At 43.1% G+C, this 22,851-nt stretch overlaps 1 protein-coding gene across 1 annotated transcript in view; it reads left to right on the top strand.

Moving 5' to 3' along the window:
- The window catches only part of LOC142857022 (disintegrin and metalloproteinase domain-containing protein 5-like), a 75,586-nt gene that overhangs the window by 42,315 nt on the left and 10,420 nt on the right, over positions 1-22,851 (top strand). The window contains exons 18-20 of the mRNA XM_075984640.1: positions 5,094-5,208; positions 9,554-9,716; positions 11,004-11,057. Of these exons, the coding sequence (XP_075840755.1) occupies positions 5,094-5,208; positions 9,554-9,716; positions 11,004-11,057 (332 nt within the window). The remainder of the gene's footprint in view (positions 1-5,093; positions 5,209-9,553; positions 9,717-11,003; positions 11,058-22,851) is intronic.

Genomic DNA, 22,851 nt, shown 5'->3' with positions numbered 1-22,851 from the left:
ATGGACATGAGGATGGACATGAGGATGGACAGGGGGATGGACAGGAGGATGGACAGGGGGATGGACATGAGGATGGACAGGGGGATGGACAGGGGGATGGACAGGGGGATGGACAGGGGGATGGACAGGAGGATGGACAGGGGGATGGACAGGGGGATGGACAGGGGGATGGACAGGGGGATGGACAGGGGGATGGACAGGGGGAAGGACAGGGGGATGGACAGGGGGATGGACAGGGGGATGGACATGAGGATGGACAGGAGGATGGACAGGGGGATGGACAGGGGGATGGACAGGGGGATGGACAGGGGGATGGACAGGGGGATGGACAGGGGGATGGACAGGGGGATGGACATGAGGATGGACATGAGGATGGACAGGAGGATGGACAGGGGGATGGACAGGAGGATGGACAGGGGGATGGACAGGAGGATGGACAGGGGGATGGACAGGGGGATGGACATGAGGATGGACAGGGGCATGGACAGGAGGATGGACAGGGGGATGGACATGAGGATGGACAGGAGGATGGACAGGGGGATGGACATGAGGATGGACAGGAGGATGGACAGGGGGATGGACTTGAGGATGGACAGGGGGATGGACAGGAGGATGGACAGGGGATGGACATGAGGATGGACAGGAGGATGGACAGGGGGATGGACAGGGGGATGGACATGAGGATGGACATGAGGATGGACAGGAGGATGGACAGGAGGATGGACAGGGGGATGGACAGGAGGATGGACAGGAGGATGGACAGGGGGATGGACAGGGGGATGGACATGAGGATGGACAGGGGCATGGACAGGGGGATGGACAGGGGAATGGACAGGGGGATGGATATGAGGATGGACAGGGGGATGGACATGGGGATGGACATGAGGATGGACAGGGGGATGGACATGGGGATGGACAGGGGGATGGACAGGGGGAAGGACAGGGGAATGGACAGGGGGATGGACATGAGGATGGACAGGGGGATGGACAGGGGGATGGACAGGGGGATGGACAGGAGGATGGACATGAGGATGGACAGGAGGATGGACAGGGGGATGGACAGGGGGATGGACAGGGGGATGGACAGGGGGATGGACATGAGGATGGACAGGAGGATGGACAGGGGGATGGACAGGGGGATGGACAGGGGGATGGACATGAGGATGAACATGAGGATGGACATGAGGATGGACATGAGGATGGACAGGAGGATGGACAGGGGGATGGACAGGAGGATGGACAGGGGGATGGACATGAGGATGGACATGAGGATGGACAGGAGGATGGACAGGGGGATGGACAGGGGGATGGACATGAGGAGGGACATGAGGATGGACAGGAGGATGGACAGGGGAATGGACAGGGGGATGGACATGAGGATGGACAGGGGGATGGACAGGGGGATGGACAGGGGGATGGACAGGGGGATGGACAGGGGGATGGACAGGGGGATGGACAGGGGGATGGACAGGAGGATGGACATGAGGATGGACAGGAGGATGGACAGGGGGATGGACAGCGGGATGGACATGAGGATGGACAGGAGGATGGACAGGGGGATGGACAGGGGGATGGACAGGGGGATGGACATGAGGATGGACAGGGGGATGGACAGGAGGATGGACAGCGGGATGGACATGAGGATGGACAGGGGGATGGACATGAGGATGGACAGGGGGATGGACAGGGGGATGGACAGGGGGATGGACATGAGGATGGACAGGGGCATGGACAGGGGGATGGACAGGGGAATGGACAGGGGGATGGACATGAGGATGGACAGGGGGATGGACATGGGTATGGACATGAGGATGGACAGGGGGATGGACATGGGGAAGGACAGGGGGATGGACATGGGGATGGACAGGGGGATGGACAGGGGGATGGACAGGGGAAAGGACAGGGGGATGGACATGAGGATGGACAGGGGGATGGACAGGAGGATGGACAGGAGGATTGACAGGGGGATGGACAGGGGGATGATCAGGGAGATGGACAGGGGGATGGACAGGGGGATGGACAGGGGGATGGACATGAGGATGGACAGGGAATGGACAGGGGGATGGACAGGGGGATGGACAGGGGGATGGACAGGGGAATGGACAGGGGGATGGACAGGGGGATGGACAGGGGGATGGACATGAGGATGGACATGAGGATGGACATGAGGATGGACATGAGGATGGACAGGGGGATGGACGGGGGATGGACAGGGGGATGGACAGGGGGATGGACAGGAGGATGGACATGAGGATGGACAGGAGGATGGACAGGGGGATGGACAGCGGGATGGACATGAGGATGGACAGGGGGATGGACATGAGGATGGACAGGGGGATGGACAGGAGGATGGACATGAGGATGGACAGGAGGATGGACAGGAGGATGGACAGCGGGATGGACATGAGGATGGACATGAGTATGGACAGGAGGATGGACAGGGGGATGGACATGAGGATGGACATGAGGATGGACAGGAGGATGGACAGGGGGATGGACAGGGGGATGGGCAGGGGGATGGACATGAGGATGGACAGGGGGATGGACAGGGGGATGGACAGGGGGATGGACAGGGGGATGGACAGGGGGATGGACAGGGGGATGGACATGAGGATGGACAGGGGGATGGACATGAGGATGGACAGGGGGATGGACAGGAGGATGGACATGAGGATGGACAGGAGGATGGACAGGGGGATGGACAGCGGGATGGACATGAGGATGGACAGGGGGATGGACATGAGGATGGACATGAGGATGGACAGGGGGATGGACAGGGGGATGGGCAGGGGGATGGACATGAGGATGGACAGGGGGATGGACAGGGGGATGGACACGGGAATGGACAGGGGGATGGACATGAGGATGGACAGGGGGATGGACAGGGGGATGGACAGGGGGATGGACAGCGGGATGGACAGGAGGATGGACAGGAGGATTGACAGGAGGATGGACAGGGGGATGGACAGGGGGATGGACAGGGGGATGGACAGGGGATGGACAGGGGGATGGACATGAGGATGGACAGGGAATGGACAGGGGGATGGACAGGGGGATGGACAGGGGGATGGACAGGGGGATGGACAGGGGGATGGACAGGGGGATGGACATGAGGATGGACATGAGGATGGACATGAGGATCGACATGAGGATGGACATGAGGATGGACAGGGGGATGGACAGGGGGATGGACAGGGGGATGGCCAGGGGGATGGACATGAGGATGGACATGAGGATGGACAGGAGGATGGACAGGGGGATGGACAGGGGGATGGACATGAGGATGGACATGAGGATGGACAGGGGGATGGACATGAGGATGGACAGGGGGATGGACATGAGGATGGACATGAGGATGGACAGGAGGATGGACAGGGGGATGGACAGGGGGATGGACATGAGGAGGGACATGAGGATGGACAGGAGGATGGACAGGGGGATGGACAGGGGGATGGACAGGGGGATGGACAGGGGGATGGACAGGAGGATGGACAGGAGGATGGACAGGAGGATGGACAGGGGGATGGACAGGGGCATGGACATGAGGAGGGACATGAGGATGGACAGGAGGATGGACAGGGGGATGGACAGGGGGATGGACATGAGGATGGACATGAGGATGGACATGAGGATGGACAGGGGGATGGTCAGGAGGATGGACATGAGGATGGACAGGAGGATGGACAGGGGGATGGACATGAGGATGGACATGAGGATGGACATGAGGATGGACAGGGGGATGGTCAGGAGGATGGACATGAGGATGGACAGGAGGATGGACAGGGGGATGGACATGAGGATGGACATGAGGATGGACAGGGGGATGGACATGAGGATGGACAGGAGGATGGACAGGGGGATGGACAGGGGGATGGACATGAGGATGGACATGAGGATGGACAGGAGGATGGACAGGGGGATGGACAGGGGGATGGACAGGGGATGGACATGAGGATGGACAGGAGGATGGACAGGGGGATGGACAGGGGGATGGACATGAGGATGGACATGAGGATGGACAGGGGGATGGACATGAGGATGGACATGAGGTTGGACAGGAGGATGGACATGAGGATGGACATGAGGATGGACATGAGGATGGACAGGGGGATGGTCAGGAGGATGGACATGAGGATGGACAGGAGGATGGACAGGGGGATGGACAGGGGGATGGACATGAGGATGGACAGGAGGATGGACAGGGGGATGGACAGGGGGATGGACATGAGGATGGACATGAGGATGGACAGGAGGATGGACAGGAGGATGGACAGGGGGATGGACATGAGGATGGACATGAGGATGGACAGGGGGATGGACAGGGGGATGGACAGGGGGATGGACATGAGGATGGACAGGAGGATGGACAGGGGGATGGACTTGAGGATGGACAGGGGGATGGACAGGAGGATGGACAGGGGATGGACATGAGGATGGACAGGAGGATGGACAGGGGGATGGACAGGGGGATGGACATGAGGATGGACATGAGGATGGACAGGAGGATGGACAGGAAGATGGACAGGGGGATGGACAGGAGGATGGACAGGAGGATGGACAGGGGGATGGACATGAGGATGGACATGAGGATGGACAGGAGGATGGACAGGAGGATGGACAGGGGGATGGACAGGGGGATGGACATGAGGATGGACAGGAGGATGGACATGAGGATGGACAGGAGGATGGACATGAGGATGGACATGAGGATGGACAGGAGGATATCCATCCTTGTGTCGCCACAGAGCTATTCAGCCCTCTGCTTATAGAAACAAGGCAGGAAGAGGAAATGAATGGTTTTAGAAAATCATTGCTGGCCTTACTAGATTCTGGGGTTCCCTGTGGAGCTAGCAGGTATTAAGTGACAATTAATTGGATGCTATTGGTAGTTGTGATACTTAGGTATGTTTTTGGAGAAGTTGAAAAAAATTAAAAAAAAAGAAATAGCTGACTTGGTGACAGGAACTTAGATGTACCCTTTAACCTGTGGACAACTACGAGAGAAAATTTGGTGAGTTACTACTGTATTTAAACTATGTTTCCTGGAATGCAGTGTTTTGTGGCACTCAATTGCTGTTTTGGAACTTTTTCAGTTTTGTAACAATTTTCACCATTGCCACTGTGAGGAAGGGTATAACCCTCCTCACTGTGAAGAAATGAGAGGACAGTTTGGAAGCATTGATGATGGACACGCGTTTCATACTGAAGGTTAGCAGCCCTAACATCTTATTGACTAAATGGAGTATGCAAGAGGATACAGCAAAGGTTCACATCCTCATTATATAGTAACTAATGTAGCAAATGGGGCTTTTCATACAATTTAAAAACATGGACTGTACAGTTTCTCAGATTCTTTCCCTTTTAGGACTGACACTGCATACTAAGGTGAAAGTTTGCCCAATGTCAGCAATTTTCATGTGAAACTCATTTATCTCATATAATTTGGATAGCTGATTTCAGCTGTCGGCCTTGCATTGTCTCCAGAAGGCCTACTTTGGAACAGCATCAGTGTCTTTCAATCTTCTAGGCTGCCTTTTCTTCCAGTTGACTGAAAAACTGGCTGACTTTCTCCCACTGTACAGGTAGTAGTTAGGGATTTCCTATTGGAGATCTCCACTGTGCTGGGCCCGAGCAGTATCTTGAGGTGACACAAGAGTGGATGGGGCTGGGGAAACTAAGGGTTTCTTAGATGGAGATGGCATCCAGTTCACTCAGCGTAACTGGGCATTCCTGGAAGCCTTGGTCTCCTTTGTGTTGCTGCTTCACAGAGGACTTGTGGAAATCTGGATGTGCTTCTCCGCGGATGTTCCAAGATGACCAGCTTTTCGAGAAGAACAGGAATAGAGCTATACACACATTTTTATTTCACAATATATGTGGAAATAGATGTTTTTAATTATATATTTTTCTGTATTGATTGTTTTTTTTTCAATTTTTCAAGACAGGGTTACTCTGTGTAGCTTTGGAGCCTGTCCTGGAACTCACTCTGTAGACCAGGCTGGCCTCGAACTCACAGAGATCCGCCTGCCTCTGCCTCATGAATTGCTAGGATTAAAGGCATGAGCTACCACTGCCTGGCTATTGACTGCTTTTGAATCAAATAAATGTAATCATTTGAACAAAACATAGAGCTAGTGGATAGTATCCATTATAGTATAGATTTGTTAGACGGAGTCAGACAGCACAGAATTGCTCGTTGGGACCAGTTATGGCTTTCTGTAATGCTCTCCAAACTCCAAAAAGAAGTTTCGCTGATGAGGAGCGAGAGCTTTACTTATCTTTGGGCATAAAGATAAATATTAAGGACACCGCCAGAGACTGTACTGGCTTGGGAAAGTGGTAGTTGTATGTTCTACTCTATCTAGAGCCTCACCAGCCATGGACAGTCAGATAGATTTCCAGCCCCATGCGTGAGTTTCTTCTACAAAGCAGGCCTTAAATTTAGTTAGACTGCAGCTGATGATTTCCTAGACATAAGTGCACTGTGGTATCTTTAGGGGTATTTTGTGATTTTGGTCATTGTCTTAGTTCATAGATTTTACAGCTTGGAAGAACTCTTGACTGCTGTTTTTCCCTTGGGCGTTTGTATAGCTCCTTTGGTGACCATAAGAGCCAATCCTCATTGAGGAAGGAGGTTTATGGATAAGCTGCCACTCTATTACTCCAAGCCCTGTATTTGGAGACTCTAGTGTCTTTAGCAACAGGGACTTAACCTCAAATTCTATTGCATTACTCAGTGTCTTAGTTAGGGTCTCTATTGCTGCGACAAAACACCAGGACCAAAAAGCAAGATGGCGAGGAATGGTTCTATTGGGTTTACACTCCCACATCATAGTTCCCCATTGTGAAGGAAGTCAGGACAGGAACTCAAACAGGGCAGGATCCTGGAGGCAGGAAGTGATGCAGAGACCACGGAGAGGTCCTGCTTCCTGGCTTGCTTCCCCTGGCTTCCTCAATCTGCTTTCTCCTAGAACCCAGGACCACTAGCCCAGGGATATCTCCACCTTCAATGGGCTGGGCCCTCTTCTGTTGACTACTGAGAAAATGCCTTCCAGCTGGATCTTATGGAGGATTGAAATAATTTAAGAAGAACGAGTTTTAGCTTTTCTTCCAAAGCCTGGTAGAATTCTGCTGTGAATCCATCTGGGCCTGGACTTTTTTGTTAAGCTAGAAAGTTTTTATTACCACTCCAATCTCTTCATTTGTTATGGGTCTGTTTAGGTTGTTGAATCTTCTTGGTTTACTTTTGGTGGTTTAGATGGGATCCAGAAATCAGTTTCTCCAATAGTTTCTGATTTAATGGAATATAGGGTTAAAACTATCCCTTTACAGTCTTTGGTGTCTGTTGCAATTTCCTTGCTTATTTGTGATTCTGTTCATTTAGGTCCTTTTTTTCTTCCTTCTTTTTTTCTTCCTTCCTTTCTTTCATTAATTGGACAAAGTATCTGTCAGTCTTATTCATCTTGTCAAAGAAGCCACTCTTAGACCCCTTGATTCTTTCTATTGTTTTCTTTGTTTCTATTTCATTAATGTGCTCTGATTTTTTTTAAATTTCCTGCCATCTGTTGGATTTAGTTTGGGTTTACTTTTATTTTACTAAATTCTTGAGTTGCCCCATTAACCCATTCATTTGTGGTCTTTCTGATGTTTTAAATTTAGGAATTTAGGGTTATAAATTCCACCCCAGGCAGCTCTTCCGGGGTCCCAGAAGGTGTGTTGTGTCGTACCATCATTGTTGTTTGTTTCTATAAATTGCATTTTTCTTCATTTCTTATTTGACACGTGCGCTCATGGTTCAGCATGTGCTGTTTAATCTCATGGGTTTGTGTAATTAGGAGATAGTCAGCTGATGCTGATTTTATGCTTTGTTGCATTGTTGTCAGGTGGAATACTTGACATTTTGGTAATTTTTCTGAAGTTTTCAAGGTTTGTTTTATGTCCTAGAATGTAGTCTACTTTGGAGAAACTCCCATGGACTTCAGAGTAGAATGTATATTCTCTGGTGTTTGGATGGAATCTTGTGTAGATATTGTTAAGGGCCAGCTGACTCCCTGTTTTTTTCCCTTTCCTATCTAAACATGATGATGGACTTTGATTTATTTCCATATTGTTCCCTATGGTGTTTTTCTCTAACTATGTATTCAAATTACATATATAGGTTAATAAAACAAATTAAGATTATCTATTATCTCTATCTATTCATATATTTTAATTGCCAAGCCTTTTGTTGTAAATTTCTCACAAACCTTCCCGTCTGGACGTTTGCATGAAAGGCATTTACTTCTCTGTAGAACAGAGCTTACTGGCTTCTGCACAGGAAACCTGATTTGAATCCCTTGACTATTGGGACGCCTACATACAACCTCATTTAACCTTATTTATCTCCTTAGGTCACAGTTTCCAAACACCATCATATTAGCTGTTGAGTCTCAAAATCTGAATTTCAAAGGAATCAATGTTTCCAAACATTATTAAACCATAATCATTTTCTTCAGAAAATTTATGGTCTTCCCAGCTGTAAATACATTTGTTCTAGCTTCGCCCACCAAATCATCACCAGTTCTAGCATCGATTCTAAGTCCATAGTTGCATATGAATGTTGCCTAAATTGGATATGAACTGCATTTAAATTATGATTAATATAGAGGGAAAGCTCCTCAGGGGCTAGTGTCCTAAGAAACCAAAGCTACATTCTTAACTACAGTGACGAATGAAGAGTGGGATTGAAGTACAGAAGGGGAGACCATGAAAAAAAGGAAAGGCATGGGTTTAGAGCAAGTCTGAACCTAGCAAGCCACCTTCCACTGGAGCTCATACTTGAAAGTAACTGTTGGTCTTGATAATCTTGGTAATTAAACCAGCAGTCCTTTCATGGTGACCGAGGCACTTTGTAGCCTGCCCCTGACAATTACTCCAATCTTTACTCTTACCCTTCTCTAACTCTGGGTCCATATTCCTAAGGATTCATTAGAACAGTAGCCTTTTTCCAACTACCAAACCTGTAATTGTTAAGCACCTTTGGATAGCAGAAGGAACAGTTGATGTACAAAGATACAGTGATGGATTTCCCACCCTTGATATATGTGAAACTGGATCACACTATTATGTAGATGGCAAAGTCCCTTATAAGGGCAGGGTGGGATGCTTAGCTAGAAAGGAATTAAATAATCATTTTGTCATCTAAGAAATTACCATGCACTGAAACTGAAATAACTAATAGGTTGTATATAGATATGTATATGTATATACATATAATAGTAAATGAAGAAGAGGGCATGGAATTTAAAGAAAGCAAAGAGGACAGGAAGGGCTTGAATGGAGGAAAGGGAAGAGAAAATGGTGTAGCTATAATCTCAAAAGGGAAAAATAATTTTAAAAGGAGGTAACACATATATTCATTGATTCAATTTTATGGTTTTTCTTTTTTTACTATTATACTATAGAATATTTGAATGTGGTGTTCAATGTTGGGGAAGAATTCTGGTAATGATATCTTTTCCATTTGGTTAATAAAATCTCAGACACAATTTAAAACTAGTCTTTTCCATTCTAGGCAAAAGCCTTATGCGGAGGCAAGTTCATGGTTTTACTTCCCGCCAGTGGCTTCAGCTCATCTTCTACATATCTCTACCTGCAATTATCATTATTATAGCTCTGCTTATAAGGCAAAGTAAACTGAAACATCTATGCTACGGAGAAGGGAGTGAAAGCAACAGGTATATATTAAATATGCACAAATATTTACTATTGTTACATCAAGTGGGCTAAGATAAAATGATTTATTTGCTTTTATCCAAAATAAGATTGGAGGTAAGACAATACAAAGAGAGGCACAGATACAACTTGCAAACTGGGTTCATTTCCATGTGCGTGCATTCCCATCACTAAAATCTCAGTTTACCACTAGCATGAAGAAGAGAGTGCTGCCATAGGCTAGGCATCTTGGAGGCAAATCTAGTCTCTGTATTCACTGACCCTGCCAACTATAGGTAGGCTAACATCATGAAGAACTGTATTATCAAAATAAAAAAATCTAAATTTATTATCCTAAACATTTATGTTTCTTACTCACACAGTAATTGGCTGAATACTTACTAGTATCAGACAGAGACAGGGGTTGGATGACACTTAGCTTCAGGAGACTTGGTTTTATATTACAAGTTTTGCATGCAAAACTCTATCTTGATCAATGATGTAACCTCTGTATACTTGTAGTTATTTTTGGTAATGCTATAAGATTGGAATAAAGAAGAGACAGACAGGAGGAACTGGGGTGGGAGCGCTGTCCAGGCAGTCTAGCTGAATTAATGAGTTCTGAGTCCCAAGAGAGACTCTGTGTCCCTGCCTCCCACACCCTAAAAAGGTTGTAGCATGGTTAAAGAAGGCATCACCACACACACATACTCATGCATGAACAGGTATGCACACACATGTACATATTGTCTTTCACAAACATTTAGGAAATGCTTATTTGTTGTGCAATATTTGTGAGTTGATAGAAACACAATTTATCCATATAAACATTGTCAGCATCTAAAGTAAAGGTAATTTAACAAAAATATTAAATATAAATACTGATTAATTACACATATATAACACAAATTCTCAAAATACTTTAGTGTTTATTATGATTGTTAGAAGCTTTCTGAAATTCAAACTTACCTTGGCAGATTCACAAAAACATCAGAACTTTATTCATGGGCTAGTATGTTTTGATTAACTTGGTTTTTCTGCACGTTGCTAATGATTTTGCTTTTAATCCAACTCAGGGAAATATAGGGCTTCCTATCCTATATCTCTCTGAGTGTGGAGATGTGGGTTAATAGTGTAAATACTTGAACTACTTTAGAGTGAGAAGAATCACGCAGAGATAATGCCTGTTCACACTAAGAAATGGCATTTCATGTTTATGAAACATGCTGTTTCCTTCAACAGCCATCTCTGTATCTAATGTTTGAGATTTAGTTTTCTCCAGTTTAAAACGAACTTTATCAATTCTATAGATCTACATCAGAAGACAGTGGGAGTGTCACCAAGATGACCACTAGTAAAGTCAGGTAAGTGTTGAGTGATATAGTTAATTACTCTGTAATAATTAGCTTTTAGGGCTGCAGAGAATGGCTAGTTTATAGGCCACACATTTCTTTATAGTAGTCTTTACAGTTGCCCTCGTAGACTGTCTTATAATAGTAAGCAAGGAAACATGGTCGCATGATATTCTGGGTCTCCCCCATTGATTTGTGCAGGAGATTGACAGTTGGACTTCTGTAGTAATATGGGGCGGCCGGGCTGCGTCCCCCAACACCACAGCCGCCGGCTCGGCTAGCTTATGCCCCAAAATAATTATACGGACACTGTATTCATTTAAACACTGCTCTGGCCCATTCCTATCTAGCCTCTTCTAGGCTAATTCTCACATCCCGATCAACCCATCTCTAATAATCTGTGAGCACCGGTCTTACCGGGAAGATTCTAGCCTAAGTCCATCCTGGGTCGGAGCTAGGGCATGGTGTGCGTCTTCCCTGGAGCAGGTAGCATGGCGTCTCTCTCTGAAGCGTCTGCTCCCCAGCAGAGAGCTGTCGAGTCTGACCTCACTTCCTCTTCCTCCCGGTATTCTGTTCTGTTTACTCCACCCACCTAAGGGTGGGCCTATCCAATGGGCCTAGCAGTTTCTTTATTGCTTAGCTAATGAAATCAACAGATTGATATATGACACTCCCACATCACTTCCCCTTTTTCTGTTTAAACAAAAAAAGGAAGGCTTTAACCTTAACATAGCAAAATTACATATAACAAAACGGTTATCAAGTAAAAATTACATCAGAAACATTCATACATATAACAAAATTGACCGTAAATCTCTATCAATAAAGCAAAATCTATACTAATACAAATTATTTATATCTATATCATATCCCCCTTTAAATGTAAAAGAACGTTTATAAACCATATTTGGGAACATGGGCGCAGTTTTTTCTCTCCAAACTGCTTCCTGCTGAATGGGGGCGTCGTTAATTAGGTCTTTCATGGTATAACCTGTGTGCTAGTTTCATCTCAGTTGGCAGTTGAGCAAAGCAATTTTCTGAAGATGTTCACAGCAACCCTTCAGGAGGACGTGGTTCATCATACCAAATCGGAATAGAAGAAATCCATAGAGTCTCATCCTCTGTGAAAACAAAAGAAGAATCTCTTTTCCAAAGTATCATATCCTTAGATCCAAATTCTGAAATCATACCCTCATGATATCCGTTCTGGTTCCACTGGGCAGCCCATATAATGAAATGTCTCTCTGTACTTAGCTCCTTCACAGTCAAAAATTTTAAAGAAAACACAATGTACATAATCCAGACTCTCTGTGAATTTTCCATCTTTACGCGGCTTATTTTTATTTATATCTATAACTATCTTACTCTGTCTCTTTAAAGACTTTACTTTTATTTTTTTCTTTTTAAACCATTAACTTTATTCTCTATATTCTTTTTCTTCTCTCTCCCAAGCCTACGTACATTCATCCAACAGTGTGACTCATTTAGTGGTCTGAATCTGTCCTATTTGTGAATCTGCAATTTTTTACTATCCAGGAGCACTTTTGATTTGCGCCTTCAAATCACTAGGCACTTAAGAATCTAAGCTGTGACATTCCTAGGTTAACTTTTTGCTTTTTGAGCGTATATCTTTGACCTGGAATAACCCTGTAGACCAGGCTGTCTTTGAACTCTCAGAGATCCACCTGTCTCTGCCTCCCAGGCATTGGGATTAAAGGTGTTTGCTACTACTTGAACTCACAGACGTCTGTTTGTCTCTGCCTTTTAGGCACTGGGATTAAAGGCGTGTGCTACCACACCTTGAAGTCACAGAGGTCTATCTCCCTCTGCCTCCCAAGTGTTGGGATTAAAGGTGTGTACACACAACAACTCTCTTCCTTTTTTGTTTTTTGCTTTAAGAACTTCAACTTTCAGCTTGCATATATTTTTAACACACTTTAAACCATTCAGAAATTTTCTCCGTCTTTGAATCTCTCTTTACTGTATATCTCTCTTTTTCTGACCACGTGAGTCTTTAATTTGCCAAGCAATCTCAGTAGGACTAAAGCCGTGGCTTTGCCAGCTAGATCCAGTCCATTCCTTAGCTTTCCAGCCTCATGGCGGATATACAGGCTGCAGCCATGTTTATAGCCACAACTGGCATTTCAAGGTACCTGCCAGCCAGAGAGCTACAACAGACAACACTCAAGTCCTCTCTCGGTAGCCGGCCCTCCTACCTCAAACAGTCAGAGTTTGCCCTGGCAGGATGGCCCAGAAAGCCAGCATTTTTAAACGCGCAGCTTTTTTCCTGCTACAGCTGAAAACCGAAAAGCATGTGTTCAGCTTCTCGTCAACACCATTTAAGTGTTTCGTGGCAGGACCTCTTAATGAGCTGCAGGTTTTGCAGCTGAAGCTGAGTCAGGAAGCCTCTCTTAGATGAGGCGCTTGCTTGCCTCTAGCAAGCAAAGTAGACCACAGAAATTGTCACAATCAAGAAAACATGCTTTACTCTTTCCCAAGCTTTCTCAGGCTTTCAGTGGGTTCAGTTAGCCACACGTCTGGGCGTCATTTGTAGTAATATGGGGCGGCCGGGCTGCGTCCCCCAACACCACAGCCGCCGGCTCGGCTAGCTTATGCCCCAAAATAATTATACGGACACTGTATTCATTTAAACACTGCTCTGGCCCATTCCTATCTAGCCTCTTCTAGGCTAATTCTCACATCCCGATCAACCCATCTCTAATAATCTGTGAGCACCGGTCTTACCGGGAAGATTCTAGCCTAAGTCCATCCTGGGTCGGAGCTAGGGCATGGTGTGTGTCTTCCCTGGAGCAGGTAGCATGGCGTCTCTCTCTGAAGCGTCTGCTCCCCAGCAGAGAGCTGTCGAGTCTGACCTCACTTCCTCTTCCTCCCGGTATTCTGTTCTGTTTACTCCACCCACCTAAGGGTGGGCCTATCCAATGGGCCTAGCAGTTTCTTTATTGCTTAGCTAATGAAATCAACAGATTGATATATGACACTCCCACATCAGACTTCCATGCTAGCATAAATGAGACTAGCAATTGTGTGTAGAGCAAAGAATTTATTAGCAGAAGGATGAAGGATCTGTATTCTAATGACATTTTACCATTACATAAAAAGATGTCTTGATAAAGATGCCATTTACACATATAGTCATGAGAGATTATCTCAAAGAAATTAGTGTTAGCAATATTGACCTCGAAGTTTTTTGTTTTCTTCCCCTGATCCATCTAGGAAAGTAGAGTTACATATGGAAAAATAAATCAATTGTGTGAATTATGCATCCTTCAGACTATCAGTTATAAAAATTTCCCTTTCAAAAAGTGGGTAGAATATAAGAGGGGGAAACTATTTAATGCAGAATCTATGATTATTTTGTGTCCACCACCACCATAGCATGATGTCACAAGTAAAACTTGAGATTAATAACTGAATTGGGAGAATTCTAAGAGATGTATTGGCTGTTATTATTGTCATCCTATTGTTAAAAGTCTGTTTTACAATTTATAAGAATTATAAATATCTTTATTTGAATTGTAAGAAGATATATTTTGTGTGACACATTTTTGGGGGGTTCAGGAGACATAAGGAACCAATGACAGACCAAAATAATGATACTACTAAAGTCTGATTTGGTGAAATGATGATTTTATTGGGGTGATTTTGAAGAATATGGATGAAAAGGTTAGTCACAGGATAAGAAATAACTCAAAGACTGAAGGTGTAAGTCACAAACAATGCCACACCAATTTGGGATTATGATTAATAGGGTGATATTTATTTAAAGGGGAAAAAACTTACAGATCACTGTCCCAGGCAACAGCCCTCTACGCAACGCAACCAGGAGTCTAGTCGCCAGCGGAGCAGGAAGTGAAGACAGAGAGGAGAGGGAAGTGGCTGCTTTTTTAAAGGGAGAGAGACCACGCCCCAATGGGCTGGTATCTCAGCGGCTATTGGCTGGAGGAGTGGGGGGACCTCCTGCAACACCTCCCCCTTCTGTTTAAATAAGAGAGTTCTAAACCTACTATGAAATTATATACAATAAGTACAAATATCCTATTCTAACTAGCTTAGGTCTTGTATAATAAATAACTTGGCCAAGTCATGAGAGAAAGTAACTACATTTATATAGTCTTCAACCCCATCAAAGATCTGAGAAGGGAAATAATGTTACCTGGGTAATTAGGAAGTTCAGTAAAACAACTTCCAAAACATGCAACAAATCACAGAGACAACTAGTTACCTGGGCAATCACCCAAAATCACGTTAGCAGCGTTGAAGCAACCAACTTTGGCTAAGGCCTAACATAACTGACATACCATTTTCAAAGGCAAGCAACTTTTCAAAACTATCTTACCCTGTCTTGGCAGGATATGACAGTCCTGTTTTATCCATTGATGCATGCTCTGTATCTCTGTCAGTGGTTGAGGTATGGGCATTTCTTTGCCCAAAGGCCAGTTCTGCCAAAAAGAAAGGCTCCAGGTGGAGTGTCTTTGGTGCTCAACATTCTCTCAGGAATAGAGCGGTGTTGCCAGGAGCAATTGTGTCTCACTACCACAAAACTCTGAGTTAGATTAAAGGCCATTTTCTACAGCTCTTTGAAGAAGTTGAAGATTATCTATCTATGCTGAGTATAATCTCTATATATCTAGAGAACCTGATTAGTCTAATTATAAATGACAAACTTAGATGACTATTAATCTATATAATTCTCAATATCTATCTGACTTAAAGACTAAGAAAATAAACTACTGTGAAACAAATGAGGACAATGACCTCCAAATATAAACAATGTACAAATATACATTGCAGTGGGTAAATATATATCAATACACGAACATTATATAAGTCTCTTAATCAGAGGTAGAAATGTACACTGCAATATGGTAAATATATACTATATATATATATATATATATCAATACAATATATGTCAATACATAAAAAATGTTTTAAACAGAGGTAGAAACATGAATGCATATAATAGTCAATATAATTTAACTTTGTATCAATATACAAGAATCTGTATCAATATATTTGTCTAAAAACAGTAACTCACAATTACAAATCTATTATCCCATCATCCCTCTTTTTTTTTTTCAAAAAGATCCCTGAGCTTATAAAATTCCTCCCCCAACCCTCAATCGTATACTAATTATAATCAACCCCTAAATGATGTCCCTAAACCCAAGGGCAAACTTTACTGGGAGAGGGGACGTCGTCCTCTAGAATTACTTCCAGCTGTCATAGGGGCGACGTTCTTTCTGGGGGATCCTGTGAAAGTAAAATGATGGTTAAATTTCAAGATCAATGTCTTTTAAAATTGCCAATAGTCTCTGAATATTTTGTGCAGGTCTGGCCAAAATGTTGTATAAGATGTGCACCATTTCAGCTAACCAAGTTGGAACTGTCTTGTGCAGCTGGTACCTAAAGCAGGTCTTGTAGTAGCGCTATCAGTATCATGACATCATATCAACCAGGTGGAGTTGTTGTTATGGGGCCCCATCTTCTTCCTGGAAACTTCAAATGTCACTTCAGGAAAAACTCATTGTTCATTGTGAAAAACTTAAACATTAATCATATAGACATATATGGACATATATATACATATTCACTGAAAGGCATGATAGATATGTTCAATGAAAAGTATGATAGATATGAAGAAAAGCAAAGATGTTTTCTAAACTCATATTTCTTTCTGTCCCATATCATGGCTCTTGACATGAGACAGAAACTCCAGAAACTCTGGGTTTTTCTCTTACTAACAGGCTTGGAATTGGAGAGGGACTGAGCCAGAGTCCAACTTCAAAACCAGCTTTATAAATTTAGAAATATAGTTTAATATTACTTACACAACCCTTTCAGTTTTCTTGATATTTCCTATTGGGCAGGTATTTTTCCATCTGTCAGTATCCAAATATCCAGGGTCCCTTGAATTTTTCAAAGATGAGTGTTTTCCTGTGGAGATAAGAACAGAACCCTGCCCCCATTCTATATGTTTTTCTTACCACCTGTATGAATATCATCATTGTAGATAAGTTGTCATTTCTCCTTTCCAAGAGGTTTCTCCTCTTCAAATCGAAACTTTATTAATTTTGATGGTATCCACAATTTTTCTTCTCCTGTGGAAACAAGAGCAAAACCCCTTCCCAACGTAGCACATCTCCTGGCTTCCATTGAGAGGTCAGCACATCTTTGAAATAAATCGGTTGATTTAGTTCAGCAGACTTTTCCATTATCCAATGTCTCTCTGCTGCTGTCGTTCCTTTCTCATTAGCATTAAGAAAATTCAAGGTTAATAAAGCATTATGTAATCGATTTCTGGGGGTATTTTCGGTCCCTTTCTGTTTGTTCAGCATATCCTTTATAGTACGATTTGATCTTTCTATAACTGCCTGACCTGTAGGATTATTTGGTATACCTGTAATGTGTTTTATATTGTAATAATCAAAAAAGCATTTCATTTTCTTAGATACATATGCTGGACCATTATCTGTCTTTATTTGTGCAGGTATACCCATGATGGCCATAACTTCCAATAAATGTGTGATTACTGAATCAGCCTTTTCTGAGCTCAGGGCAGTAGCCCATTGAAAACCTGAATACGTGTCTATGGTGTGGTGTACATATTTTAATTTACCAAATTCCATAAAGTGGAACACATCCATCTGCCAGATTTCATTTCTCTTATTACCCTTTGGGTTACTCCCTGCAGGCAACGGTGTTTGATTATAGAAAGAACAAGTAGGACATCTCTTTATAATGTCCTTAGCTTGTTGCCAAGTAATGGAAAATTCTTTCTTTAGGCCTTTACTATTGACATGATGCTTCTTATGAAATTCTGAGGCCTGCAACACACTTCCAATCAATAATTGATCAATCTCAGCATTGCCTTGGTCTAGAGGACCAGGCAGACCTGTATGGGACCGGATGTGTGTTATGTACATCGGACAAAGCCTGTTCCTGATTATGTCTTGTACCTGGATAAACAATGAAGTCAACTCTGTGTCATCTGGTATAAATTCAGCTGTCTCAATATGCAAGATAACTCTTTCTGCATATTGTGAATCTGTAACTATATTAAGAGGTTCTTTAAAATCCCTTAGCACCATAAGAATGGCATATAATTCTGCCTTCTGGACAGAATTATAAGGGCTTTGTTCCACCTTACTCAATTCATCTGACTTGTAACCTGCTTTCCCTGATTTATTTGCATCAGTATAGAAAGTACGGGCTCCAGTTATTGGAGCATCACGTACAATTCTAGGAAGAATCCAAGAAGTTCTTTTTATGAGGTTAAGTCTACCACTTTTGGGATAGTTGCTATTAATTTCTCCCAAAAAATTAGCACAAGCTCTTTGCCATGGTTCATTGTCTTCCCATAACTTTTTTATTTCTTCTGTAGTAAAAGGCACTATAATTTCTGCTGGGTCTATACCTGCTAGTTGACGAAGTCTCAGCTTACCTTTTATAATTAATTCAGAGACTTTTTCCACATAAGTTTTTAATTTTTTACTTGGTTTATTAGGTATAAATATCCACTCTAAAATAATATCTTCCCTCGGCATTAGAATCCCTGTAGGAGAAATTCTGGAAGGCAATATGACTAGGATGCAGCTAAGATTTGGGTTCACCCTATCCACATGTGCCTCCTGTAATTTTTCCTCAATCATTGTCAGTTCCTTTTCTGCTTCAGCTGTCAGTTTTCTTGGACTATTCAAATCTTTATCACCATCTAAGGTTTTGTTTAAATGAACTATTAGATCAGGTGTTATCCCAACAGCTGGTCGTAGACTGGAAATGTCTCCTAACAATCTTTGGAAGTCATTAAGAGTCTTTAAGCGGTCTCTCCTAATTTGTGCCTTTTGCGTTTTAATTTTCTCTAACCCTATTCTGTAACCTAGGTAATTAGTGGAGTTTCCTCTTTGAATCTTTTCAGGGGCAATTTGTAATCCCCACCTAGGCAAGACTTTCTTTACTTCTTCAAACATCCTTTCTAAAGTATCTTTATTTGAATCAGATAACAAGATGTCATCCATGTATTGATAAATGATGGACTTGGGGAATTGTTTACGAATTATTTCCAATGGCTTACTTACAAAATATTGACACAGTGTAGGACTATTGAGCATACCCTGTGGGAGGATAGTCCACTGATATCTCTTATTAGGCTGAGAATTATTATAAGTAGGCACTGTGAAGGCAAATTTTTCTCTATCCTTTTCTTGTAACGGTATAGTGAAAAAACAATCTTTCAAATCAATAACTATAAGAGGCCATCCTTTTGGTAACAGAGAAGGCAAAGGAATTCCAGATTGTAGTGGGCCCATAGGTTGAATTACTTTGTTGACAGCTCTTAGATCTGTCACCATTCTCCATTTACCAGATTTCTTTTTTACAACAAACACAGGAGAATTCCAAGGGCTGGTTGATTCTTCAATATGGTGAGCATCTAGTTGCTCTTGCACCAGCTGTTCCAATGCCTGTAGTTTATCTTCAGCTAGAGGCCACTGTTTGATCCATATTGGCTTCTCAGTTATCCATTTTAAAGGTAGGGCTGTTGGTACCTCTAAAGGTTTGGTATTTGCTGTATGTTCTTGTACAGCCTGAATGGCTGGTGACCTTTTTCCATAATACCTCATCATATCCTTCCCAGAATTATGAATTCCTGGAAATACAGGAATGTTAATCTGGGTATTCCATTGCTGTAGCAGGTCACGGTCCCATAAATTTATGGCAATATTGGCTATATATGGCCTTAGTCTTCCTATTTGCCCTTCGGGCCCTATGCATTCAACCCATCTTGTGCTTTGTTTTACACGAGATAGGGTTCCAATTCCTAGGAACTGAACATCTACCTCTTGAAGAGGCCAATTCGGATGCCAAGATTCTGGGTAATGATACTTACATCCGCACCTGTGTCTAATAAGCCTTCAATAAAAGTGCCATTTATACAGACTCTTAGCTTTGGTCTTTGATCATTAATAGAAGTCTGCCAAAATATACGTTTACTCTGTCCTACTGGGTTTTTTGACTCATCCTCCACACGTAATTCATCATTTAGACCAGTATTACTTTTTACAGCAGAAATTGGAGCTTTTAATTTTCTTGGTGAGGCATGTTCTCCACTGTGACTGGGAATGACTGGGCCACTGTTGGCTTGGGGGCCTGCGAGAGGCCCCCCAAGGAGTTTCCCGATGATATCGGATTGCCCCGTCTATCTGTTGTTGACTTACATTCGTTGGACCAATGCCTGCCTTTACCGCATCTCCTACATATACCTGAAGGCCAAGGTCTCCTATTTTTGTCATTCCCAGAAGAGATATTATTTCTAGAAATTCTTTGCCTGCAATCCCTTTGCAAATGTCCTAATTTACCACAATTAAAACACCTGGCAGGACCTTCCGCAACAAAAGACAGCCTGCTAGTTGTATCACCGAAAGGTTACTCCAACATTTGTGATGACAATAAAAGTTGGAACCCTGGCTTTCTCTCTGTGCATGACTTGCAGCAGCTTATTTAAGTTGGGTGGTCTCTCTCCTCATCAGTCCTTACTAATCATATAACCTTGGGGAGGGAGGAGTCTTTGTGTCAGGTAAGTTTTAGGGACTTCCTGAGACTTGTAAGTTGTTCATTTCCTGAATCTTAAATCATAATTTTTATGATTTTGAATCATAATGAACTTCCATTGAGGAAAAATGCTTAATTCAGATGGAATTGCTACATAAGACATGTATTTATTGCAAACCCTAAAAACAGAAAAAGATAAGTTAACTGTACTCAAAGACACAGGATAGAAAGAAAAGTAGAAACAAATCCATACAGGAAAAATAACTGAAAGAGTAAGCAAAGAGAAAAGATGATTCTGTGAAAAGCTCATAAAATTTACACAAATTGTTACATAACTCAAATCAAAAGAGAAATGATATGAGTTATTAATGTAAAATGGCACATTTTTTTTATTTTCTGGGCATTAGAAGAACTTAAAGTCAGTAAATTAAAATATTTAGATGAAATATATGCCCTTCCCCAAACATGTCTGTCTCTAGCCTCATAGGATGCAATAGTAAAACCAGTCAATTATTGTATATCTATTCAAAATCAGACATCTGCAATTTAAACTCTCTTTTTGTCAGCTATGGTGGCACAAACCTACAACTTTAGCCCTTGGGAGGATGAGTCAATAGGATCATCATGGCTCCCAATCGCTGGGATTACAGGTCCATGCAATCATGTTTGGCTCTATTGAAATTTTTGCATCAATTGTTATTAAGGATATCAGCCTACATACTTTACTTTTTTGCTACTTTTGTCTAACTTACGCATCCTGATAATTATTTTAATTGTTATCTTGACACAATCTAAACTCAGCTGGAGTAAGAGTCACAACAGGATTATTAGATCAGGGTGGCCTATGGGCATGCCTGGGCAGGGTTATCTTGATTATGTTATATTATGTTCATTGTGGTCAGAAGCTCCACCCACTGCGGTGGGTACCATTACCTGCCAGGAGATTCTGATCTGTCTAAAGAGTGGAGAAAGAGTGAGAACAAGAGTGCCTGCATTCTCTCTCTCTCTCTCTCTCTCTCTCTCTCTCTCTCTCTCTCTCTCAATCTCTCTCTCTCTCTCTCTCTCTCTCTCTCTCTCTCTCTCTCTCTCTCTCTCTCTCTCTCTCTGCTCTTGATAGTGGATATGGCTAAATTTGCCTCAAGTTTCTGCTGCCTTGACTTCGTCCTAATGATGGACTATAGCCTAGAACTGTGTGCTAAGGATTTCTTCCCTGAGTTGCTTTGGCAATAGTATTTTATAGCAACCAGAAAGAAAACTAATAGAGGAACCAGAATGATGCTGGCCTTATCAAATGCACCTTGCTCTCTGTCTTACTCTTTTTTTGTGGTTAAATAAAGAATTAATCACTCCTGGTTTTTCTTTGGTTTTCTTACAAGTCAGGTTTTCATGTACTCCAGGCTAGCCCTAAGCTAGCTGCTTAACCAGTGTAGCCCAACCTTAATCCGGATTCTACTGTCCCCTCTCACAAGTTTGTACCACAGTTTCTTTATCCATTGTTTCTGTCATTGGGCATCTAGGCCGGTGCAGTGACTTGCCTTTGTAAATAGCACCTGTACTTAGTATTTCACTTGAGTCTTTTGTCCTTTAGTCTTAGTCCAGATAGTTTATTCGTGGCACTTAATTTTTTCAAGGAACCGATCCTTTGCTTTTCTAATACTTAATACTTGTACGCTTTGTTGCTGTTGCTGTTCTGTGTTTGATTGAGTCTGCTGTGATATTTATCAGTTGGCTTTATCCTGTCCTCTGTATGTTTAGTTCTCTTTTTCTTAATGCATAACCTTAGGCTTTATTTGGAATCCTCCTTTGTTATTGCAAGCATTTACTGTTGCAAACTTCTCTCTCAAAACTGTTGTAGGATATCTGATGAAGTATGAACATAAAATGTCCCTTCCTCTCCATGTGTTAAAGGCTTCCTTTCCAGAATCTGGGCTTTGATCTTAAGAACCCTGGCCTAATGGATGGAGTTGCTCCCCGGTGCATGCATAATATGATGACACAGAGATTCTGTAAAATGGGAGATGGGTCTAGCTAGCGTAGGGAGGTCACTGCGCATTCTCTTGGAGGTGGAATCTTGCCCTGGTGCTTTCTTGTCCTATTTCCTTCCCTTTCCATGGCTCTTGCAGTCCTGTGCCAAGGTCTGCATGTCCTATGGAATGATCATACCCTTAGAAGTAAAAGTGCTGACATCAAAAAAGTAGTTGGCATAAGATTAAATAAAAAAATTTCATTGTTTAAA

The sequence above is a fragment of the Microtus pennsylvanicus genome, chromosome 9 (genome assembly GCF_037038515.1).
Source record: "Microtus pennsylvanicus isolate mMicPen1 chromosome 9, mMicPen1.hap1, whole genome shotgun sequence".
NCBI lineage: Eukaryota > Metazoa > Chordata > Mammalia > Rodentia > Cricetidae > Microtus > Microtus pennsylvanicus.
This window is presented reverse-complemented; position numbering and strand designations above follow the sequence as displayed.